This window comes from Bombina bombina, chromosome 6, assembly GCF_027579735.1.
Source record: "Bombina bombina isolate aBomBom1 chromosome 6, aBomBom1.pri, whole genome shotgun sequence".
In the NCBI taxonomy this organism is placed as follows: Eukaryota; Metazoa; Chordata; class Amphibia; order Anura; family Bombinatoridae; genus Bombina; species Bombina bombina.
The window spans coordinates 1,016,843,289-1,016,867,111 of record NC_069504.1 but is presented as its reverse complement, the minus strand read 5'-3'; the positions used below and the strand labels follow the sequence as shown (position 1 = coordinate 1,016,867,111).

At 35.3% G+C, this 23,823-nt stretch overlaps 2 protein-coding genes across 3 annotated transcripts in view; one reads left to right on the top strand and one right to left on the bottom strand.

Annotated features, from left to right (window-relative positions):
• The window catches only part of RMND1 (required for meiotic nuclear division 1 homolog), a 40,273-nt gene extending 36,152 nt beyond the window's left edge, over positions 1–4,121 (bottom strand). The window contains exons 1-2 of one of the 2 annotated variants that reach the window (XM_053718740.1): positions 4,062–4,121; positions 2,221–2,672 (exon numbers count right to left, since the gene is read on the bottom strand). In XM_053718740.1, the coding sequence (XP_053574715.1) occupies positions 2,221–2,655 (435 nt within the window). In that variant the 5' untranslated portion in view covers positions 2,656–2,672; positions 4,062–4,121. The other variant, XM_053718741.1, reaches the window with a different exon arrangement.
• A 238-nt stretch (positions 4,122–4,359) lies between these two features.
• Positions 4,360–23,823, top strand: part of LOC128664064 (damage-control phosphatase ARMT1) — a 74,938-nt gene continuing 55,474 nt past the window's right edge. The window contains exons 1-3 of the mRNA XM_053718739.1: positions 4,360–4,412; positions 7,082–7,150; positions 18,455–18,560. Of these exons, the coding sequence (XP_053574714.1) occupies positions 7,113–7,150; positions 18,455–18,560 (144 nt within the window). The 5' untranslated portion in view covers positions 4,360–4,412; positions 7,082–7,112. The remainder of the gene's footprint in view (positions 4,413–7,081; positions 7,151–18,454; positions 18,561–23,823) is intronic.

Here is a 23,823-nt window from a genome sequence, read left to right as displayed (position 1 = left end):
TTAAGTTGTGGGAGCCAATAAGGAACAAGCCAGCCCCCAGATAAACCCCTAAGGCAGATCCCAGGATAATGAGAACAACCTAAATAAAAGACAATGGATCAAAAAGGGAAGGGAAGAAAAAAGGAAGAAAAAGAGAAGTGAGGAGAGCTAAATATATCACTAGAGGTCAAGGATCCACCCACTGTGCCATCCATCTTTTCACCACCAGAGGAAATCCAGGTGTAAGGAGATTTGATAGCCTAGACAGTTCATCCTATACATTTTATCCAAAATTATTATATTTTAAATTTGGAAAAGTGTTCAGTAATTGGGAGAGGCAGCCAGATGAATAGTGGGTTATTTTACACTCCTAGATAAAGAATAAGCTTGAGTTTCTATTTCTATCAGTAGGAAATAGGAACCGCTTCAAGGGAAAACAATTCATTCCCATAGAATAGGATATTCATATGGCTGCCTCAAACTACACTGAACTCTTGTAAGTTACCAAATTACTGATTAGCAGTGGGTGTGATAAAAACCTTTATGGTTTGTTGCATATCAAATTGTGAAATATATGTATGGCTGGATATAGTTATTCTATTCTATTATTTTGAAAGGTGGTCATGTGGTAAATATAGAGCATTAGTTATATAGTTGTAATTGCTGGTGATTGGCTAGATATTCAAATTTAAATATTATTTTGGTTGTTTATGAGGCCTAATAATATTAGATCCTAATATGGTTTATGGTAAAGATATTTGTAATGTTACATCTGTAACAAGTTAGTAAAAGATTAAAGGGATAATAAACCCAAATGATGTCTTGCATGATTCAGATAGAGCATGCAATTTTAAGCAACATTCTAATTTACTCCTATTATCCATTTGTCTTTGTTCTCTTGCTATCTTTATTTGAAAAGCAATGTACACTTAGGAGCCAGCCCATTTTTGTTTCAGCACCTGGGTAACGCTTGCTGATTGGTGGCTACATGTAGCCACCAATCAGCAAGCACTATCCAGGGTGCTGAACCAAAAACGGGCCGGCTCCTATGCTTACATTCCTGCTTTTTTAAATAAAGATAGCACAAGAACAAATAAATTTTGATAATAGGAGTAAATTAGAAAGTTGCTTAAAATTGCATGCTCTATCTGAATCATGAAAGAAAAAAAATGTGGGTTTAGTACCCCTTTAATACTGTTAATATATTTTCATATTCAATTTTTTTCATCATGCCAATTTCCTTTCAATGATAGTAATTGCCTTTATATTGCATGTGAATGTTGATTTTAGATATCATAGATGTTATAAGAAAAGTATAATTGGTATCACTAGAGATCATTATATTTTCTATGGCGATACAAGTTACTGGCTATGTAAGTTGATTATTTTGATTATTACTGAATTATTAAAATTGTAAAAACTGCCTAGCTGTATATTATTTGTGCTGTGGCTGTATACTTAAAGGGACACTGAACCCATATTTTTTCTTTTGTGATTCAGATAGAGCCTGCAATTTTAAGCAACTTTCTAATTGACTCCTATTATCAAATTGTCTTCATTCTCTCGGTATCTTTATTTGAAATGCAAGAATGTAAGTTTAGATGCCGGCCCATTTTTGGTGAACAAACTGGGTTATTCTTGCTGATTGGTGGATAAATTCAGCCACCAATAAACAAGTGCTTTCCATGGTTCTGAACAAAAAAATAGCTTAGATGCCTTCTTTTTCAAATAAAGAAAGCAAGAGAACGAAGAAAAATTGATAATAGGTGTAAATTAGAAAGTTGATTAAAATTGCATGCTCTATCTGAATCACAAAAGAAAAAAATTAGGTTCAGTGTCCCTTTAATGTCTAGGCCAAAACCTGCTATTAAAGAATCTGGGAAATAATTAAATTAATATTAAATAATTCTAGCCACTCCCTTTTTATCCAGTGACTATTTTAATCAATAGTAATCATTATTAATATACAAAACAAATTATAGGAAAATGGGGCAAAATAAAGAATAAAAATATATTAAAAATGTATTTTACTATGCACAATGAAATATTTTATACCACAATCCAAAGTGTTTCATGTCCCTTCAAATACATTAATTTAGATATTACATTTGTAATCGATGCTTAGCAAATCAAGCAACACATTTAAAATGTATAAACCAGGATATAAAACATCTGTAACAAGCATTACTGGTTTATTGGTATCCTAACTTATATAAGTAAAGTATATGAATCTTTTGTTACCGCAGTCTCCAACAGAAGTGGCTGGTTAGTTCTCGATGGCTGTTTGGTCCGTGGTGCTTTTGGAGGTCTCTTGATTAATGATGCCGGTATTACTGATTTTGAAGTTGTAACTGAATAAAATCGACTTGAATTACTGCCCAAAATTCTACTTGGTGTACTCATTTTTATGACACTAATACTGGTTTGAGTGCCAATGTAAAGGCCATATTTATTCTTTAATGAAGTATACATATCTGGAACGCTCTTGTTTGAAATACATTTTCTTGAGTTTGTTAGATATAAATGCGTTGCCATAGAACAAATACCAAACCTTTTATTTGCTGGTTCTTGGTTAAGCCTCATTTTTATTTTTGGTCTGAAAAAAGGTTTCATTATGTATTCTATGTGGTCCATCTTGGTCATCAAACAAGACATTTTCATAAGTAGTCCTCTCATCTTTCATTTCAGAACAGCTAAAAATATAAAAAAAGAAACATCAGAAACTATATTCACTGGACATTTGTGATAATAAGACGTGCATTTTTCCAAACCACATATATCTTATAACAGAAAAACATAATATAACACAAAACAAAGATATCTGATTGTAAATCAAAAGGGACCGTCTACACCAAGATATTTATTGTTTAAAAAGATAGCTAATCCCTTTATTACACATTCCCCGGTTTTTCATAAACAACACTGTTATATTGATATAGTTTTTACCTCTGTAATTACCTTGTATCTAAGCCTCTGCTGACTGCCCCCTTATCGCAATTCTTTAGAGAGAATTGCGTTTTAGCCAATCAGTGCTGACTTCACGCGAGTGAGCACAATGTTATCTATACGGCACACATGAACTAGCACTGTCTAACTGTGGAAAAAATTTCAAAATGCACTGAGATAATAGGCGGCCTCCAAGGGCTTAGAAATTAGCATATGAGCCTACCTAGGTTTAGCTTTCAACAAAGAATACCTAGAAAATAAAACAGATTTGATGATTAAAGAAAATTGGAAAGTTATTTAAAATTGCACACCCTATCTGAATCATGAAAGTTTAATTTTGACTTGACTGTCCCTTTAAATCTATTTTTGTCCACCAAAATTTTCAGTTTTATTATAATCAAAATTTAAAGGGACATAAAACCCAAAATATTTCTTTCATGATTAAGATAGAACATACAATTTTAAACAACTTTCCAGTTTACTTATATTATCAAATTTGCTTAATTCTCTTGGCATCATTTGTTGAAGAAGCAGCAATGCACTACTGGTTTCTAACCAAACACATGGGTGAGCCAATGACAATCGATATATATATATATATATATATGCAGCCACCAATCAGCAGCTAGAACCTAGGTTCTTTGTGGCTCCTGAGCTTTCCTAGTTAAACCTTTCAGCAAAGGATAACAAGAGAAGGAAGCAAATTAAAGAATAGATGTAAATTGGAAAGTTGTTTAAAATTGTATTATCTGTCTAAATCATGAATGTCTAATTATGACTTTACTGTCTCTTTAACGGAATACATTTTTATTTTAAAAAAAAAAAATTAAAAAAAAATACAAGGAAACTTCAACCCTTAAAGTACCCATACATATTACAAAGATAAATCATTAGCATCAAACCAGCAGTAATTTTTTTTCTGACTTTTCAAAATTGCAATACATTCCCCTGACCCTTGTATCATGTTAATCAGTGACTCATATTTGTATACAATAAATGGTTCACACAGAATGAAGAAATACGGTAAGTTTCTCCTGCAGTTGTCATACCAGTCCTGCATTATAGTTCAGTTATCGCGTTTAGTCACTGTATATTCGAACCTATACGACCTTCAGAAACAAATGAACCCATCTTACCAGTGTCACTTGTCAAGAATAGGTGAGACCACGCCCCTTTACGGCAACAACATGGCCCCGCCTCCTACAAGTGTAACTCTCTATAGATGCGCCTGTCGCACATAATATGTCTATCTGTTATTCAAAACAGCAGATTCCTATCTAAAGAGAAGATTCCCCCCCAGCCAAAAAAAAAGTCCGCATGTGAAATATATATACTCATGCTCATTTACTAGCTGAATTACTCAAGTATTTGGATGGCTTTATCGTACCTAATTTATTATTCCCACTGTAGTGTTGAATGTGCGAATCATGAATATGTGGCTACGTTTGTGTTGGAGCTGGGCTCATCTTGCTATCCTCCTGTTCATAGTAAGTAGGTGCGATTAATATATACGTCGCTTGCTATCCTTTAGTTATTGCTTTTATATACTTTATTATTCGCACATTTTTCATCTGGTTGTTGGTCACTTGTACAGGCTTATACATCTACATTACAGAACTAGTTCAAATAATGATGACTGGCTAAATTGATTTTTTTTTAACACACACACACACACACATATATATATATATATATATATATATACATAGGCTTACCATAATTTTTAGAGGTGAAACTGGGACCACCTGGTGCGGTGCCAGTGGGGGTGTGGTCAGGAGCGTGGTCAAGGGGGCGTGGCAATTACCGGTCCTTTTAAAGTAGTAGCTTTTATGTGTGTAATGTTTCGTGGATACTCTACCCTTCCTCAGTCAAACAAGTGAATCACACAGTTTAAATAGACCATAACACTACCCCTTGTGAAAAAGGCACCATTACTTTGTCATGGCAAATAAATCATTAATCTAAATCTCAGATGCTAAATAATGCCAAACATAAGCATAATTATCACTTTCATAATTATCAATTTCACAATTTAATATCTGCAGTGTAATATGTGTTTTATGTGTCTAATTAAGGAACAGAGCCAAATACTGATAAGGCATAAATACAACACTGAATAAAAGTAAAAAAGAAACACGTAAGTACCTGCTAAAGCTGTTTAAGAGGCTACTCTATACCATAATGCAGGACGATTATAGCCAAAATGCTATCCTGCATGCAGTAAAGCAAGATCCAGGCCAAAAATCCTGCCTGTCTGTACTTCCTAGTCATACTCACATGATTCCCCTAAAGGTGTATTACCGGCAATGTCACCAGGGGTCGGGGGTGTTAAATTCTTAGAAAAATAAACCAAGTAGTACTACAAAAATTAAAAAACCCTATGCTGTTCACTCAGCCTGTATTACTAAATGTAAACTTTGAAGGACACGAACGTTAAGCTAAGCAGGGCTGTATGTAATAAAGCACCAGCATCCAACTATGCTGGAGAGCCACAGTCCAGTCATATTTGATAATATTCATGATTTGAAACCTGGAGGTGGCAACCCTACTGGGACAGAATGAACAACTGGGTGGGACACTGGGACAGCGCCTCCAAACCGGGACAATCCCAGTAAAAGTGGGACTTCTGGTAAGCCTATATATACATACACAATACACACGGGGATACTTGCCTAGATGTACTAATTTCCTATGCAAATATTTACATTGATTTTATATATATATATATATATATATATATATACACACACAAACACATACACACACATATATATATATATATATATATATATATATATATATATATATATATATATATATATATATACACATACATACACACATACACACTCATATATTTACACACTCGTATGCACAGACACACACATATAAATTATATATATATATATATATATATATATATATATACACACACATACAGACTCATACACGCACACATATATATATATATATATATATATATATATATATATATATATACTCATAGTTACACACACACACATATTTACATAGTGTCCTTTTAAATTTTTGTTTTAATTATGGCTTTTGATAAGTTCCTCTTTCTAAATACTCTGAATTTCCTGTTCCTTTTTGCTGGTTTAACAGTACAGGAAGGATTTGGGTGATTTCGACATTTTTTTTGCTTTCATGATTTCAGATAGAGTGCATTATTTTACAAAGCTTTTAGTATTTGCTAGCATTTTTTGTTGAAAAGCATTTGTAGGTAGGTTGAGGAGCGTGTACATTGTCTGGACTGCTATATGGCTGCAGTGCTTTTAACATTTATACACTGCTGCCATCTAGTGTTCAAAATATTAAAAGCCTTTTTGCACAACGCTACCATATAGTAAATCAGACGTGTACACTGCCTAGGAATGCTCTTCAGCAATGAATGAATATAAAAAAAGGAATATTTTATAAAAAATGTACACAGTATCTGAATCACGAAAGGACAAAAAAAACAAAAAAAAGGTTTCATATCCCTTTAAATACTCAGACTTGCTGCTGGTTATTGTCACTTGGTGGGCATCAGTATATTTATTGAGTGATGCTTGTTGCTGAATGTTACAAAGATTACTGGTCTTTCCATCTGTTTGGGTCTCTTTATAGACTTGCAGCTCTGCTGATTTCTGGAGAACATATTTGTTATTTTATTATGCACTAAGTATTTACAACCCTACATGTAACTTTTATAACAAGATTCAGTTAGCTCTTTATCAATTGAAAGTAGTTCCAGTTCAAACACACACACACATACACACACATATATATATATATATATATATATATATACTCTTATAGGGCAAGAAATGCTTGTTTGCTACTTTAAATTGAAAGCACTTTGTTTTGTAAATTTACTGTAAATAAGTACTGACTAAAAAACATCAACCTCAAACATGGCAAACTATTTTGAATCCAAAAAATAGTCCTTTAAATGCTGTTTCAACACAGTTAATATTTGGCAACAAAGTGATAGTGTGAGATAAAACAATAACATTTGTCCAAACATGAACAAGAATACTGCAAATGATTAATTTAAATGTACAAATGGTCTTTTATTAATTATTGCTCAATGCACACATATATTTAATAAAAAAACATTTTACATCATTGTGATTTTATCTGTATCTTGCAGAATTTATCATCACTCCTAGTGAATCAACAAGATGGAACCTCCCTGCTCACTGTCTGCCAGATTTGAAGGGTGCGTTTTTCTTTTACATTATTTAATCGTGTATAAATAATTTGGGTTTATTATCCCTTTAATATTGACTTTAATTTTAGCCGTGTGGTGTGCCGATAAAGTAGGTTCTAGGGAAAGCATTTTGGGGATCAGGTATATTATGTGGGGTCCGATGATCGAAAACGCGCCGGCATGGAGAGAAATTGCTTAAAATCTTTGGTGGCTTTTTTTGAGGATTGTTTTGTAATGTGTGTGATTCCCTTCTTTACATCTAGAAACCTGCATGGCTAGATAAGCAGGTTTCAAGCTAAAATTTGCCCTTCTAAAATTCTTTGAGGGACCTTGCATTGCTGGTGAGACTTCTTAGATAATTTCTCCAGAGCAGAGATGATCATAAGGCCCATGGTGTCTGCCTTTCTAAAAGTTTATAAAATTACTTAAAGGGATAGAAAGTTCAAAATTGAAATGTACATGGGTGCATTTCAATTTTATCTAGAAACAGGTTTGCAATATACTTCCATTAGCAAAAATGTTTCTAGCAAAAGTTAAAACTGTAGTTGATCTATTTATATAGCCCATAAAGTTGTTGTTTTTTTTAAATGGATAGTTTTGCTTATTTTTAAATAACATTGCTCTGATTTCCAGACTCCTAACCAAGCCCCAAAGTTTTAGGAGAATACCGACGTATACCTACTCCAGCTTGCTTCTGTTTGTGTTAAGGGTCTTTTCATATGCGGGGGAGGGTCTGATATTTCCCACTTGCAGTGGGTGTTCCAGTAACCTTTTAAACAGAGCTAAACTTGAAGCTTCTAAGTAAGTTTTTAAAGGTTTTTTTTTACTGGATGTTTAGTTCAGTATCTGTGCATATTATTCTTTATAGTAGTGTCTATTACATGCAGTTATATGAAAATTGGTGTATACTGTCCCTTTAAACTTGCATGATACAGATAGAGCATGTCATTTCAAGACACTTTTAAACTCACTTCTATTTTCAAATATGCTTTGTTCCCGTGGTATCCCTTGTTGAAAAAGAATACACACATATCCTACACTAGTGGGAGCTGCTGCTGATTGTGCCTGCACACATTTGTCTCTTGTGATTGGCCAACTAGATGTGTTCAGCTAGCTGTCAGTAGTGCAATGCTGTTCCTTCAGTAAAGGATAACAAGAGAATGAAGCAAATTTGATAATAGAAGTAAATTGGAAAGTTGTTTAAAATTGTTTGTTCGATCTAATTCATGAAAAAAAATGTTGGGGTTTCCTGTCCTTTTTAAGAGAGTTATTTGACTTAAATAGCCTAAATGTAGTATTCTTTGATGAGCTAGACTTTGGGAGGAATCGGGATAACCTAATCATTACCTTGATAATGCTAGCCAGGAAGAAGATCTTTAAATTGTGGATTAGGAATAAAGCTCCCTCTATTAAACAGCTAAAATATGACATGATACATCAATTAAAGGGACACTGAACCCAAATTTTTTCTTTTGTGATTCAGATAGAGCATGCAATTTTAAGCAACTTTCTAATTTACTCCTATTAGCAATGTTTCTTCGTTTTCTTGCTATCTTGATTTGAAAAATAATGCATCTAAGCTTTTTTCTTTGTTCAGAACTCCAGACAGCAGTTTTTGATTGGTGGATGAATTTATCCACCAATCAGCAAGGACAACCTAGGTTGTTCACAAAAAATGGGCCAGCATCTAAACTTACATTCTTGCATTTCAAATAAAGATACCAAGAGAATAAAGAAAATTTGATAATAGGAGTAAATTAGAAAGTTACTTAAAATTGCATGCTCTATCTGAATCACAAAAGAAAAAATTTGGGTTCAGTGTCCCTTTAATAATACAGAGAAGTGACCTTTATCAAAATACAGAAAGGAAAATTGTGTATTTTTAGGGTAAATGGAAAGTCTTCTTGAACACTCTAGAACCTACCCAGCAATACAATATACTTGGACAAGACTTATTTAACTATTTTGCGACAATCTGGATTAGGAGGAATAATTGGGATTGCTATGTCGTATCAAGCTTGATAAGATTGTAAGAATTGCCATAATATCTCTGGTTAAATATTGTATTATGTTTATTATTCATCTTTATAATGATGTATACTTGAATCTCATGTGTATTGTAATTGTCTTAATAAAATGAAACAAAACAAACAAATAGAAGCAGGTTTGCAATATACTTCCATTAGCAATAATGTTTATAGTAAAAGTTAAACCTGTTTTTCAGCAGCATACACACATATGCTGTGTGGGCCTTTGCCGCACCTTTTAAGAGAGTTAGTAGGGGCTTGTATTGCACAGATTAAGTATTCACAGACACACTATACACCACTGCCAGCTCTCTGAGCTTGAATACTGGTTCCATAGCCCTCACTGCATATGTACATATGCTGCTGAAAACCAGTGATAACTTTTTACTAGAAGCATTTTTGCTAATGGAAGTATCGTACAAAAATGCTTGAATTTAACATTGAAATGTGCCTGTGTACATTACAATTTTGACCTTTCTATCTGAAATCCTGCAGATTTGAAAGATTCATGAAACTCAAAATTAAATTTCATAAACCAGGTAGAATGTACTGTAAAAAACAAACAACAAACTCTGTTATCAAATTGACCTGTTTCCATGTTGAGCTTTGTTGAAACTTAGCTCTGTTCTATGATAGTATAGGCTTAGGAGTGATCATGTATCCTGAGACTTGTATGTATGTATATTGTTGTAAACACTGCTCCTTCTGTGTCCTTTGTTATGAGCACTTGAGAAGAGACGTTGAGTCTCTTCTTAATGGGACATAAATGTAAATTTTTTTTATTTGCCTCTGTGTTCAAAATGAAGTTAAATAGCTTACTTTGCATTATTTTGCAGTCCATGGACTTGCTCATTAAAAAGCTGTGTTTATTTTTGTGCTTTTCTTATGGCCATTTAAGAACAGATATAAATGCACATATCAAGCAGTCACTGTGCAGCATGTAGGAGGATCTCAATTTTGAACCCTACTCTCTGTGTAGCATTGGATTTTTTTTATATTTACTGGAAAAGCAGACAGGATTAATAATGAAAGTACACTGCCTTTGTTTTGTTTCATTGTGCAGCATTAAACATTTTATGGGGACTTAAAGGGACTGTAAAATCAAAATCAAACTTTAATGATTCAGACAGAGCTTATTTAAGCAACCTTCCAGTTGACTTCTATTATCTAATTTGCATCATTCTCTTGTTGAAAATCATACCTAGGTAGGCTCTGGAACAACAGTGCACTATTGGGAGCTAGCTGTTTTTTGGTGGCTGTACATATAAGCCTCTTGTCATTGGCTCACCCGTAGTGCACTGCTGCTCTTACAACAAAGGATATCAAGAGAATGAAGCTTATTTAATAACAAAAGTAAATTATAAAGTTCTTTACAATTCCATGCTCTATCTGGATCTGAGTTGTATGTCCCTTCAAGGCATTTCAGCCATCATTTTACGTATAAAACTATAATATGCCCTTGTTTTTCATTTAAAATGAAAGGTTTTGTTCAAAAGTTTGCTTTTGGCTTTTTACATTCTAAGTATTTGTTTAAAATGTAGGACCTGGAAATATCTCATTTTCATAGTGCGAGTGGAGAAAGTTACTAGACTGCTTTATGGTAAACATAGGAAAAAGCCAAACTTGTCTACTGCAATCTCTGGGACTAGTGAAAAATAATAATAATATGGGGGGAAAAATATCACTATAGATTACTAGGGAAGAAAAGAGGTTTCTCTTTCATCTTTCTGACAGAACATACAACTTAAAAAAAATCCTATTTACTCCTATTATAAAATTTGCTTCATTCTTGTGTTATCCTTTGTTGAAGAGATATCTAGATAGGTAGCATGTACATGTCTGGAGCACTACATTGCAAAGTGCTGCCATCTAGTGCTCTTGCTAATGTATAACAGTCTTGCAAAACTGCTGCCATATAGTACTGCAGACACATGCACACTCCTGATCTTACCTTCCTGCTTTTCAATAAAGGATACCATAACAAACTAAGGAAATTTGATAATAGAAGTATATTGAAAAGTTGTTAAGAAATGTAGAGTTTATGTCCCTTTAATTGCTTGTATACTCTGTGCACATTTAAAAAAAACAAAAACTTAAGTTCTATAGCAGGTGTGATAGTTTGACTACCTCCTGCATTTTGAAGATCATGTATCAAGTCTTGTTTTAAGTAGTCTGAGTAAAAGAAAGGCTAGACTTTTTACTTAAAGGGACACTATACCCAATTTTTTTCTTTAATGATTCAGATAGAACATGCAATTTTAAGCAACTTTCTAATTTACTCCTATCAATCGTTATTCGTTCTCTTGCTATCTTTATTTAAAAAGCAGGAATTTAAAGCTTAGTAGCCGGCCAATTTTAGGTCCAACACCATGGATAGCAAACCAATTCGCAAACCAATAAGCAAGCATAACCCAGGTTCTCAACCAAAAATGGTACGGCTCTTAAGCTTTACATTCCTGCTTTTTAAATAAAGATAGCAGGAGAACGAAGAAAAATTGATAATAGGAGTAAATTAGAAAGTTGCTTAAAATTGCATGTTCTGTCTGAATCATTAAAGAAAAAAATTGCGTTTAGTGTCCCTTTAACACCTTAACGACCGTGGACGTACCAGGTACGTCCTGCAAAAATTGTCAGCTCTCAGGGTATTGCAGTGATGCCTCGATATTGAGGCATCCTGCAATTCCCTTTTTTAAGCATCCGATGCAGAGAGGGCCACTCTGTGGCCCTCTCTGTATCGGCCATCAATGGTGCCGATCGTTGGTAGGTGGGAGCTGCTGCTGGGAGGCGGGTGGGTGGCCCATCGATGGAGGGACTTCTGGATCCTGTCCCTGCAGAGCGTGCAATGATCGGGAGCTTGCAGGGCGTGCACACGCTCCATTGAGTCCGGAGAGAGGGAGGGAGATTGAGAGGCAGACAGAGGGAATCAGTTTTTATAAAGTCATCTGGGAGGGGGAGGGGGAGTGGGGGCAGCTACAATACAGAAAATTGGGTTTTAAAAAAAACTGGGCAATTAATTATGCACAAAATGGGTACTGGCATTTAGTGGCCTTCTAATTACCAAAAAGTAATGCCAAAGCCATATTTGTCTGCTATTTTTGAACAAAGGGGATCCCAGAAAAGCATTTACAACCATGTGTGCCATGATTGCACAAGCTGTTTGTAAATAATTTCAGTGAGAAGCCTAAAATTGTGTAAAAGTAAACAATTTTTTTATTTGATTGCATTTGGTTGTGAAATGGTGGCATGAAATATACCAAAATGGGCCTAGATCAATACTTTTGGATTATCTTCTACACTAAAGCTAAAATTAACCATACAAGCTTCCTAATTAACCCCTTCACTGCTGGGCATTATACACGTGTGGTGCGCAGCGGCGTTTAGCGGCCTTCTAATTACCAAAAAGTAATACCAAAGCCATAAATGTCTGCTATTTCTAAACAAAGGGGATCCCAGGGAAGCATTTACAACCATTTGTACCATAATTGCATAAGTTGTTTGTAAATAATTTCAGTGAGAAACCTAAAGTTTGTGAAAAAGTGAACAATATTTTTTATTTGATCGCATTTGGTGGTGAAATGGTGGCATGAAATATACCAAAATGGGCCTAGATTAATATTTTGGGTTGTCGACTAAAAAAAATGTACATGTGAAGGGTTATTCAGGAAACTCTGACAGATTTCAGTGTTACAATGTAACTGTCGCTTATTTTGAAAAAAAAAATGGTTTGGAAATAGCAAAGTGCTACTTGTATTTATGGCCCTGTAACTTGCAAGAAAAGCAAAGAACATGTAAACATTGGGTATTTCTAAACTCAGGACAAAATTTAGAAACTATTTAGCATGGTTGTATGTAGATGTGTAACAGATTTTGGAGGTCAAAGTTAGAAAAAGTGTGTTTGTTTTTTTTCCATTTTTTTATCATATCTTATTTTTTTATAGTAAATTATAAGATATGATGAAAATAATGGTATCTTTAGAAAGTTCATTTAATGGCAAGAAAAACGGTATATAATATGTGTGGGTACAGTAAATGAGTAAGAGGAAAATTACAGCTAAACACAAACACCGCAGAAATGTAAAAATAGCCTTGGTCCCAAACGGACAGAAAATGGAAAAGTGCTGTGGTCACTAAGACCTAGATTTGGAGTTTGGCGTTAGCCGTGAAAACCAGCGTTAGAGGCTCCTAACGCTGGTTTTAGGCTACCGCCGGTATTTGGAGTCACTCAAAATAGGGTCTAACACTCACTTTTCAGCCGCGACTTTTCCATACCGCAGATCCCCTTACGTCAATTGCGTATCCTATCTTTTCAATGGGATCTTTCTAACTCCGGTATTTAGAGTCGTTTCTGAAGTGAGCGTTAGACATCTAACGACAAAACTCCAGCCGCAGGAAAAAAGTCAGTAGTTAAGAGCTTTCTGGGCTAACGCCGGTTTATAAAGCTCTTAACTACTGTACTCTAAACTACACTAACACCCATAAACTACCTATGTACCCCTAAACCGAGGTCCCCCCACATCGCCGCCACTCGATTAAATTTTTTTAACCCCTAATCTGCCGACCGCCAACTACGTTATCCTTATGTACCCCTAATCTGCTGCCCCTAACACCGCCGACCCCTATATTATATTTATTAACCCCTAATCTGCCCCCCACAACGTCGCCTCCACCTGCCTACACTTATTAACCCTAATCTGCCGACCGGAGCTCACCGCTATTCTAATAAATGTATTAACCCCTAAAGCTAAGTCTAACCCTAACCCTAACACCCCCCTAAGTTAAATATAATTTACATCTAACGAAATTAATTATCTCTTATTAAATAAATTATTCCTATTTAAAGCTAAATACTTACCTGTAAAATAAATCCTAATATAGCTACAATATAAATTATAATTATATTATAGCTATTTTAGGATTAATATTTATTTTACAGGTAACTTTGTATTTATTTTAACCATGTACAATAGCTATTAAATAGTTAAGAACTATTTAATAGCTAAAATAGTTAAAATAATTACAAAATTACCTGTAAAATAAATCCTAACCTAAGTTACAATTAAACCTAACACTACACTATCAATAAATTAATTAAATACAATTCCTACAAATAAATACAATTAAATAAACTAGCTAAAGTACAAAAAATAAAAAAGAACTAAGTTACAAAAAATAAAAAAATATTTACAAACATAAGAAAAATATTACAACAATTTTAAACTAATTACACCTACTCTAAGCCCCCTAATAAAATAACAAAGCCCCCCAAAATAAAAAAATGCCCTACCCTATTCTAAATTACTAAAGTTCAAAGCTCTTTTACCTTACCAGCCCTGAACAGGGCCCTTTGCGGGGCATGCCCCAAAGAATTCAGCTCTTTTGCCTGTAAAAAAAACCCCCATACAATACCCCCCCCCAACATTACAACCCACCACCCACATACCCCTAATCTAACCCAAACCCCCTTAAATAAACCTAACACTAAGCCCCTGAAGATCTTCCTACCTTATCTTCACCCTGCCAGGTTCACCGATTGGTCCTGAAGAGCTCCTCCGATGTCCTGATCCAAGCCCAAGCGGGGGGCTGAAGAGGTCCATGATCCGGATGAAGTCTTCATCCAAGCGGGAGCTGAAGAGGTCCATGATCCGGATGAAGTCTTCTATCAACGGCATCTTCAATCTTCTTTCTTCCGGATCCATCTTGCAGACCTCCGACGCGGAACATCCTCTTCTCCCGACGCCTACTAGCCGAATGACGGTTCCTTTAAGGGACGTCATCCAAGATGGCGTCCCTCGAATTCCGATTGGCTGATAGGATTCTATCAGCCAATCGGAATTAAGGTAGGAATATTCTGATTGGCTGATGGAATCAGCCAATCAGAATCAAGTTCAATCCGATTGGCTGATCCAATCAGATTGAGCTTGCATTCTATTGGCTGATCGGAACAGCCAATAGAATGCGAGCTCAATCTGATTGGCTGATTGGATCAGCCAATCGGATTGAACTTGATTCTGATTGGCTGATTCCATCAGCCAATCAGAATATTCCTACCTTAATTCCGATTGGCTGATAGAATCCTATCAGCCTATCGGAATTCGAGGGACGCCATCTTGGATGACGTCCCTTAAAGGAACCGTCATTCGGCTAGTAGGCGTCGGGAGAAGAGGATGTTCCGCGTCGGAGGTCTGCAAGATGGATCCGGAAGAAAGAAGATTGAAGATGCCGTTGATAGAAGACTTCATCCGGATCATGGACCTCTTCAGCTCCCGCTTGGATGAAGACTTCATCCGGATCATGGACCTCTTCAGCTCCCGCTTGGATGAAGACTTCAGCCGGATCATGGACCTCTTCAGCCCCCCGCTTGGGCTTGGATCAGGACATCGGAGGAGCTCTTCAGGACGGATCGGTGAACCTGGCAGGGTGAAGATAAGGTAGGAAGATCTTCAGGGGCTTAATGTTAGGTTTATTTAAGGGGGTTTGGGTTAGATTAGGGGTATGTGGGTGGTGGGTTGTAATGTTGGGGGGGGGGGGGGTATTGTATGTTTTTTTTTTACAGGCAAAAGAGCTGAATTCTTTGGGGCATGCCCCGCAAAGGGCCCTGTTCAGGGCTGGTAAGGTAAAAGAGCTTTGAACTTTAGTAATTTAGAATAGGGTAGGGCATTTTTTTATTTTGGGGTGCTTTGTTATTTTATTAGGGGGCATAGAGTAGGTGTAATTAGTTTAAAATTGTTGTAATATTTTTCTTATGTTTGTAAATATTTTCTTATTTTTTGTAACTTAGTTCTTTTTTATTTTTTGTACTTTAGCTAGTTTATTTAATTGTATTTATTTGTAGGAATTGTATTTAATTAATTTATTGATAGTGTAGTGTTAGGTTAATTGTAGGTAATTGTAGGTAGTTTATTTAATTTATTGATAGTGTAGTGTTAGGTTTAATTGTAACTTAGGTTAGGATTTATTTTACAGGTAATTTTGTAATTATTTTAACTATTTTAGCTATTAAATAGTTCTTAACTATTTAATAGCTATTGTACATGGTTAAAATAAATACAAAGTTACCTGTAAAATAAATATTAATCCTAAAATAGCTATAATATAAATATAATTTATATTGTAGCTATATTAGGATTTATTTTACAGGTAAGTATTTAGCTTTAAATAGGAATAATTTATTTAATAAGAGATAATTAATTTCGTTAGATGTAAATTATATTTAACTTAGGGGGGTGTTAGGGTTAGGGTTAGACTTAGCTTTAGGGGTTAATACATTTATTAGAGTAGCGGTGAGCTCCGGTCGGCAGATTAGGGGTTAATAATTGAAGTTAGGTGTCGGCGATGTTAGGGAGGGCAGATTAGGGGTTAATACTATTTATTATAGGGTTAGTGAGGCGGATTAGGGGTTAATAAGTGTAGGCAGGTTGAGGCGACGTTGTGGGGGGCAGATTAGGGGTTAATAAATATAATATAGGGGGCAGCAGATTAGGGGTACATAGGGATAATGTAAGTAGCGGCGGTTTACGGAGCGGCAGATTAGGGGTTAATAAGTGTAAGGTTAGGGGTTTTTAGACTCGGGGTACATGTTAGGGTGTTAGGTGCAGACGTAGGAAGTGTTACCGCATAGCAAACAATGGGGCTGCGTTAGGAGCTGAACGCGGCTTTTTTGCAGGTGTTAGGTTTTTTTTCAGCTCAAACAGCCCCATTGTTTCCTATGGGAGAATCGTGCACGAGCACGTTTTTTAGGCTGGCCGCTTGCGTAAGCAACTCTGGTATCGAGAGTTGAAGCTGCGTTAAAAATGCTCTACGCTCCTTTTTTGGAGCCTAACGCAGCCTTTATGTGGACTCTCAATACCAGAGTTATTTTTATGGTGCGGCCAGAAAAAAGCCGGCGTTAGTTTTTCGGGTCGTTACCGACAAAACTCCAAATCTAGCCGTAAGGGTTTAAAGCGATACTAAATCCAAATGTTTTCTTTATTGATTCAGATAGAACATGTAATTTTAAGCAACTTTCTAATTTACACCTATTATCAATTTATCTTCGTTCTCTTGCTATCTTTATTTAAAAAGCAGGAATGTAAAGCTTAGGAGCCTGCCCATTTTAGGTTCAGCACCCTGGATAGCGCTTGCTTATTGGTGACTACATTCAGCCAACCAATAAGCAAGCGTAACCCAGGTTCTGAACCAAAAATAGGCTGGCTCCTAAGCTTTACATTAAAGAAAAAATTGGATTCAGTATCCCTTTAACTTGTAAAAAAAAAAAAAATGTTTATTTAATTCTTCCTATTAATATTTAAAGGGATAGGAAACCCCAAAATTTCCTTTCATGATTTTGATAGAACAAACAATTTTAAACAACTGTACAATTTGCTTCTATTATCAAATTTGCTTCATTCACTTGTTATCCTTTGCTAAAGGAACAGCATTGCACTACTGGCAGCAAGCTGAACTCATCTAGTTAGCCAATCACAAGAGCAGTTGCATCACTCCAGTTGTTCGTGTTTGCCGCTATGTTATTATTGGCTGCGAGAATGTGTAATTGATGAGAATGTACATTTGGGTAGTGGAAAACATTTCAGGCAATGGTGTCTTTTTAGAAAGAACGGCATAGAGACAGACCGAGTAGCAAACACCATTCCTAGAGAAGGACTGAAAGGCTGAGTAATTATATAAACAGCCACTATCCCAGCTCTCAGAATGCAACTTTAGACTTGTCCCACATTATACAGTCGTCAGGGAGCAGATGTAAAGGTCCACAATAGAGTTATACAACTACAAAGGAGAAGGTAGGGATCCTCCGTATGCACTCACTTGATTCAAATTGAATGAAAGCCCATCACTAAAAACCAAGAGATAGCTTCACTCTGCAACTCCAGAGAAACTTGTAGGACTTGTAAAAAAAAAAAAAATATTAAGTCAGTGCTCACAAAATTTAGTATAAATGTTCATAAAATCAGTTTTGTTTTGCAGGTAAAAAATTTACTGTAGTGCTCAACATGTTTTAGTCTGTTCACAGCTTTCCTCTGGAGCAATGAAGTTAGAGTGAGATAGCTAACTGAAAACATGTAAATAACTCATTGCACTATTATTTCTCTCCTTGCATTCCTGGTGTATTTTCTGGTGCCTTTGACTCTGATTACCTTGCAAAGGAAAAAAACCCTGCATAATAGTTTTGTAATATTTTAAGAAAGGTAAACTGTGCTGTTGATGTTTTGAAATGATGGAACTGCAGAATGAGAAGAGAGCTTTGTTCTTAGAATTCTTCTTTTTCTGACTTTTTTTTCTCCCCTTATAGATCCTTTGCATATATCACAACTAGGGACAGACTGCCTCAAATTTTGACAAAAGTAATTGACACAGTTCACAGAAGTAAAGAGAAGTTCTTACAAGAATATGGGGAGGTGAGTTAACTTGAAATTAACTCAGTAAACAGATGTGCATTTTGCATACAGTTCCTAAGGAGCATGGTAATCAGAGGTGGAAAAATATAACTTTGCTTTACAAATATGGGAATACAGCATTTTGCGCGTCTAGTGACTAGTCCGCTCATCATTAAATATGCTAAAAAGCATAACTTCATAATCATCTGCTACACATTTTCTGGAAATAGTAAAATAGTGTAGGACAAAAGGACTAATGGATTTTGATTTGAAATTGTGTTTCGTTATCTCTTAGATGTGGAATTTTCCGGCACTGATAGTGATTGTAATGTTCAACTAATTAAAGACCGGTATCTAAAAAAAAATACAGGGGCACTTTAATTCATTAAACTTTACAATGACACTTTTTTTTTTTTTTTAATACAGTACTTACCTTTTTGTTACTGTAAACAGAACAGCGATCCTTCGCCCGCATCTTATTCTGTATTTTGCATATGGATGACGAATCCGGCTTCCTTCAGTCATTGTGTACCCCACGAGCTGGGCGCCAATGGGGGCACGCAACAATTGGAGGAAGCCGGATTAGAAGACAATACAAATCATGTAATAATAATAAAATAACAACTTGAACCAAACATAAAAGAATGATAATGTTAAAAGTCCAATTGATCAAGGATAAGTCAGAGTCTTCAGATAAGGGGTTGGCTGCTCTCCTCTTCACGCTCCAGGTGGTACACAGTCTACAGTAACAAAGAAATAGAGGGACGCCTCATGTGCATATCAGTTGTTGTTACCATCAAGGGTCAGAGCAAACGGTAAAAGTGGGTACTCACATTTGGTAGAACCACCCTTGTGTGCTTGTGGAGACAGGCTGATAGATTAAAGGTGTATCAGCTCACGTACTCCCAGCAAACAGGAACGCTTTATGGATTGACCAATTGATCAAAACATATCATGCTGTATATAAACACTCCGCCAGATAAAAACTTGTGTTGAAAAACGCTTTTAATAAAAAAATTATAAAGTGTAGCGGGGCAAACATAATCCTTCTTTAATGCAACGTGTTTCTCTGCCTTTATCAAATGGACGTTTCATCAGGCAGATATAGCACAGTTGTTGGGGTCCCTTTTTAAATACAACGGGGACCAATCCGATTTAACATTGGATGTTTGAAACATATGTCTCTTATTAGAGACTTATTACGTAAGCACATTGTCGCTCAAACAAATCCTACGTATCAAAACATGATTACATCAGCGATATATTATAATTGGTTGTGATATCCTAGCAAAAGTACTACGTTCTCTGGTGATGTTTGAATTTTATGAATGATCTGTTTACCAAAAAAGTTAGTTTGAGGGCAATCATGTGATCTATTATTAGAAATAAACTAAGTGTGAGTATAAAGAATCAATAAATGCATTCACGACAATTGTTAGTTTTTACACCTGTTACCGAATTCTGTATTTTTGTTGCCGCAATGATTGTTTACTTCCAGATTTGGTGCATCATATAGTCACATGTTCCAATCAAATAAGATTGTCATGGTGACCCATGATATACATGGAACACCCAAGAATTTAACATCGGAAGGCTATTTTCATACATTGTTGCGAATAGTGTTATTTTATGATGTAACCAAATATCAGTCTCAATGTAAATTAATTTGTGATTTAACCAAATATCAATCTCAATGTAAATTCATTAGAAAGGACACATAAGAGAAAAAAAACATTAAAGAAAAAACGTTTGGTGCAGTTCAAACTCGATCATGCTAATGATCCAGGGAATATGGCACTTCAGATGCATAAGAAATATATAGAAACTACTTCAAAGAGTAGTATAAACAAAAAATAAATAAAATATTATTAAAATATAGAAACTAGTGATAGCAATGTTCGAAAATTAATAATGTGATCTGCGAGTGTATTATTGCTATCGCTAAAAATGACCTGTAATCTATTATAACTCTGAACATAATAGGATTAAAAATGTTTAAAAAAAACGTTGGCCCATCTTATTAACCCTTTAATGCCGTTACAGTGTTGTATTACGTCCGAATTTTTCTGGGCTTTAGCGCAGATGAAAGGAATGCAATGTTTTCCTGAAGCCACTGGCGCTTCCCTGTTGGGATCGCGGACTGGGGGGCGTGCCTAGCATCATAGGGACGCCCCCCTGACGCAATCCCATCATTGAAATCTCATGATCACATGCACGATCGCAAGATTTCAAATTGTTTACATCAGAACAGTTTTTCCGATGTAGACACTTTAACCCCGGCAGGAAAGGGTTAAAAGACCCCTATTTAATAACAAGTTTGGACAAGAACCCAAGAGTGGTGTTTATAAGAGAGCACTAACGCTCAAACAAAATCTGTCACCGAGCAAAGTGGTTGTGCCCAAAAGAACATCTTTTAAGGTTAGGAAGAAATTGCATACTCACCAAAAAATGTTTATAGTTAAGAATATTGGAACATTCAAATGTGGACACAAAAGATGCACTATGTGCAAATATATAACACATGGAAAAAATATAATAAAATCCCATACCACTGGGGAGGAGACAGCAAGTAAGACGTATATCATTGCAACGCTAGTTTTGTGATTTATACTGTATGTTAACTTGTAGCTGTGGCCTCCAATACCTAGAGCGCACCTGTAGAAAGGTGCGCACTAGATGGAGTGAGCATCTCCGTAATATCAAAAAATGTTCTATGAAACACATTGTTGTAAGACATCATACACTAACGCACAATAAAGGGCAATATTATTTTACTATAACTCTGATTGAAAATATTCCTATATCCACATGATGTAATAGATACACAAGACTACATCAACGGGAGACCTATTGGATTTATAGATTCCAGTATCTATTTCCCTTAGGTCACAAGAAGGTTATCGATTCTGCTGTTTTTTTAAATGCTTCTCGACAGCGGATCCAATGTCTTTCCCGTGGTTATCATACACATCCTTTCTCTCTCTCATGAACCCTACTTATATTCATACCCCCTTATATCGACTTATTTTGATCTAGTTAAATGGGCCCTTTCCATTTAGCCACAGATATCCCAATGGAGATTCAGACTTATGAGTAATCCTTTTTAATTTACACTTTTCGCGATTTTAACATTAAGTATCTTACCATGTTAATCGCATCCTTGAACACTGTATAGTTACAGACACATTTTGACCAATGATCCTACACTTAAAGGGACACTCAGGTTAAATTAAATTTTCATGATTCAGATACAGCATGTAATTTTAAACAACTTTCCAATTTACTTCCATTAAAAAAAATGTGCACATTCTTTTATATTTACACTTTTTGAGTCACCAGATGCTACTGAGCATGTGCAAGAATTCACAGACTATACGTATATGCATTTGTGATTGGCTGATTGCTATCACATGGTACAAGGGGAGTGGAAATATACATAACTTTGAAATTTGTTATAAAAAAATCTACTACGCATTTGAAGTTCAGACTAAGTGCTATTGCATTGTCTTGTTATCTTGCATTTGTTGATTATGCAAATCTAATGTGTTGACTGGTCCTTTAAGAATATTATAGGCCATAAACCTAAAGTAGTCTATAGAAGAGCACCTACTTTAAAGATGACATTGGCTCCCAGCAAAGTGGTTAGGGATAAACTTTTGAATAGAAATCCACTACATACTATAGGATCAACAATTATGCCTTTGAGACATAAAATCTCCAAGTGCTGCAGAAGACGTTGCGTTATGTGTAGCTCTATAGATCATAGGGTATCTACTTTCACTTCCCATACCACTGGAGAGATTTTTGATATAAAAAGTTTCATGACCTGTGAATCCTCCTTTGTTATATATCTATTAAACTGTTATTGTGGGGCCCAATATATTGGCTGCACTTCTCGCAAGGTCAAGAAAAGATGGGGGGAGCACGCGTCTAATATTAAAAACAAGTCCAAGGCCCATAGTGTCTCTATACACTGTCTAATATATCATGGGGCCCATTGAGTCTATCCCTAGAACAAATAACAACGCCTATAAACTTTAAGGAGAAGAGAATCCTTTTGGATCACTAAACTTAAAACACTCCAGCCAGATGGGCTCAATGAGAACCTGGACATGGCTGCCTTCTTTTGAATCGGGCTTAATATAATAAAATTTTATCACTTCACACTTGTACATTTGGGCACATAGAATTTTTTCTTTCTCCACACACGCATGTATGCATGCATATGTGTGTATTCATTCATTATTATATGCGTGTTTGTACACTAGCACATGTCCCACTAATATCATACATTTCTTCAATATTGTATTCTCCTTAGACACATTTAGGGTTTGAATATGTATTTATAATATATAACACATAAAAGATTTATATATGTTATCAATAGTTTAGTAGGTCGGTATAGGAATCACAATTTGATTATCCATTATTCACAAAATATATCGCATTGTGATAAAGGTAGTATTTATAGTAATTTGTACCACCAGCTCATTAGGATAGCATCTCACAGTTTATCACATACATTAGTAGGATATCTAACTATTATAAGGTTCAACTTATCTAATAATTATTTATATATGTCTACACCCTACCACCTTAGAATTTACACTGCAGTATGGTATATATTATATAAGTTAGTTTTCACTTATTTTATCCTTATCATCTAGCCACGCTTTGACACATTTTATATTTAGAGGTTCACATATATTTACATATTTATTTTCTTACTTTTTATTAATATTACAACTTAGTTTAATATTAGGGTCAGCTAGCACACAGTATCCAGGACTGGATTCTGGAATGTAATTTGAATGTACGTCAATATTTACTATAATTATCATATTTTGATGGGTCTAAAGAGATCCCTCTTAGGGATCATTATATTACGTCACCATTTAGTATTTTTGACACTCATTATTGTATTCTGTCTAAGATATGATTTTCGGGTCATATCACACACAGTGACAGTTGTCAGATACGGTATTTTCTAATGTAGCATAGTTCATCATGAATTGGGGGTGGAGATCTGTATTAGCAAACCAATTGGATCATTTCCTCTATGTTGGCTCACTATGATTGGGCCATATATTATACACACCCCCTGCTATAGGAGTCACTGCTCGAGTGCTCAATGCAGCTAAACATGTTCATAGCGAGTCCCTTAGATCTTAAGATTTCTAGTACATAGTTTGTTCTCACGATGCTAAAATCATCCCTAATCCTTGAGTATATTTCTTATCGTTACTTCAACGAATGATTTAGTCAAATATTGAAGTTTAGCGGC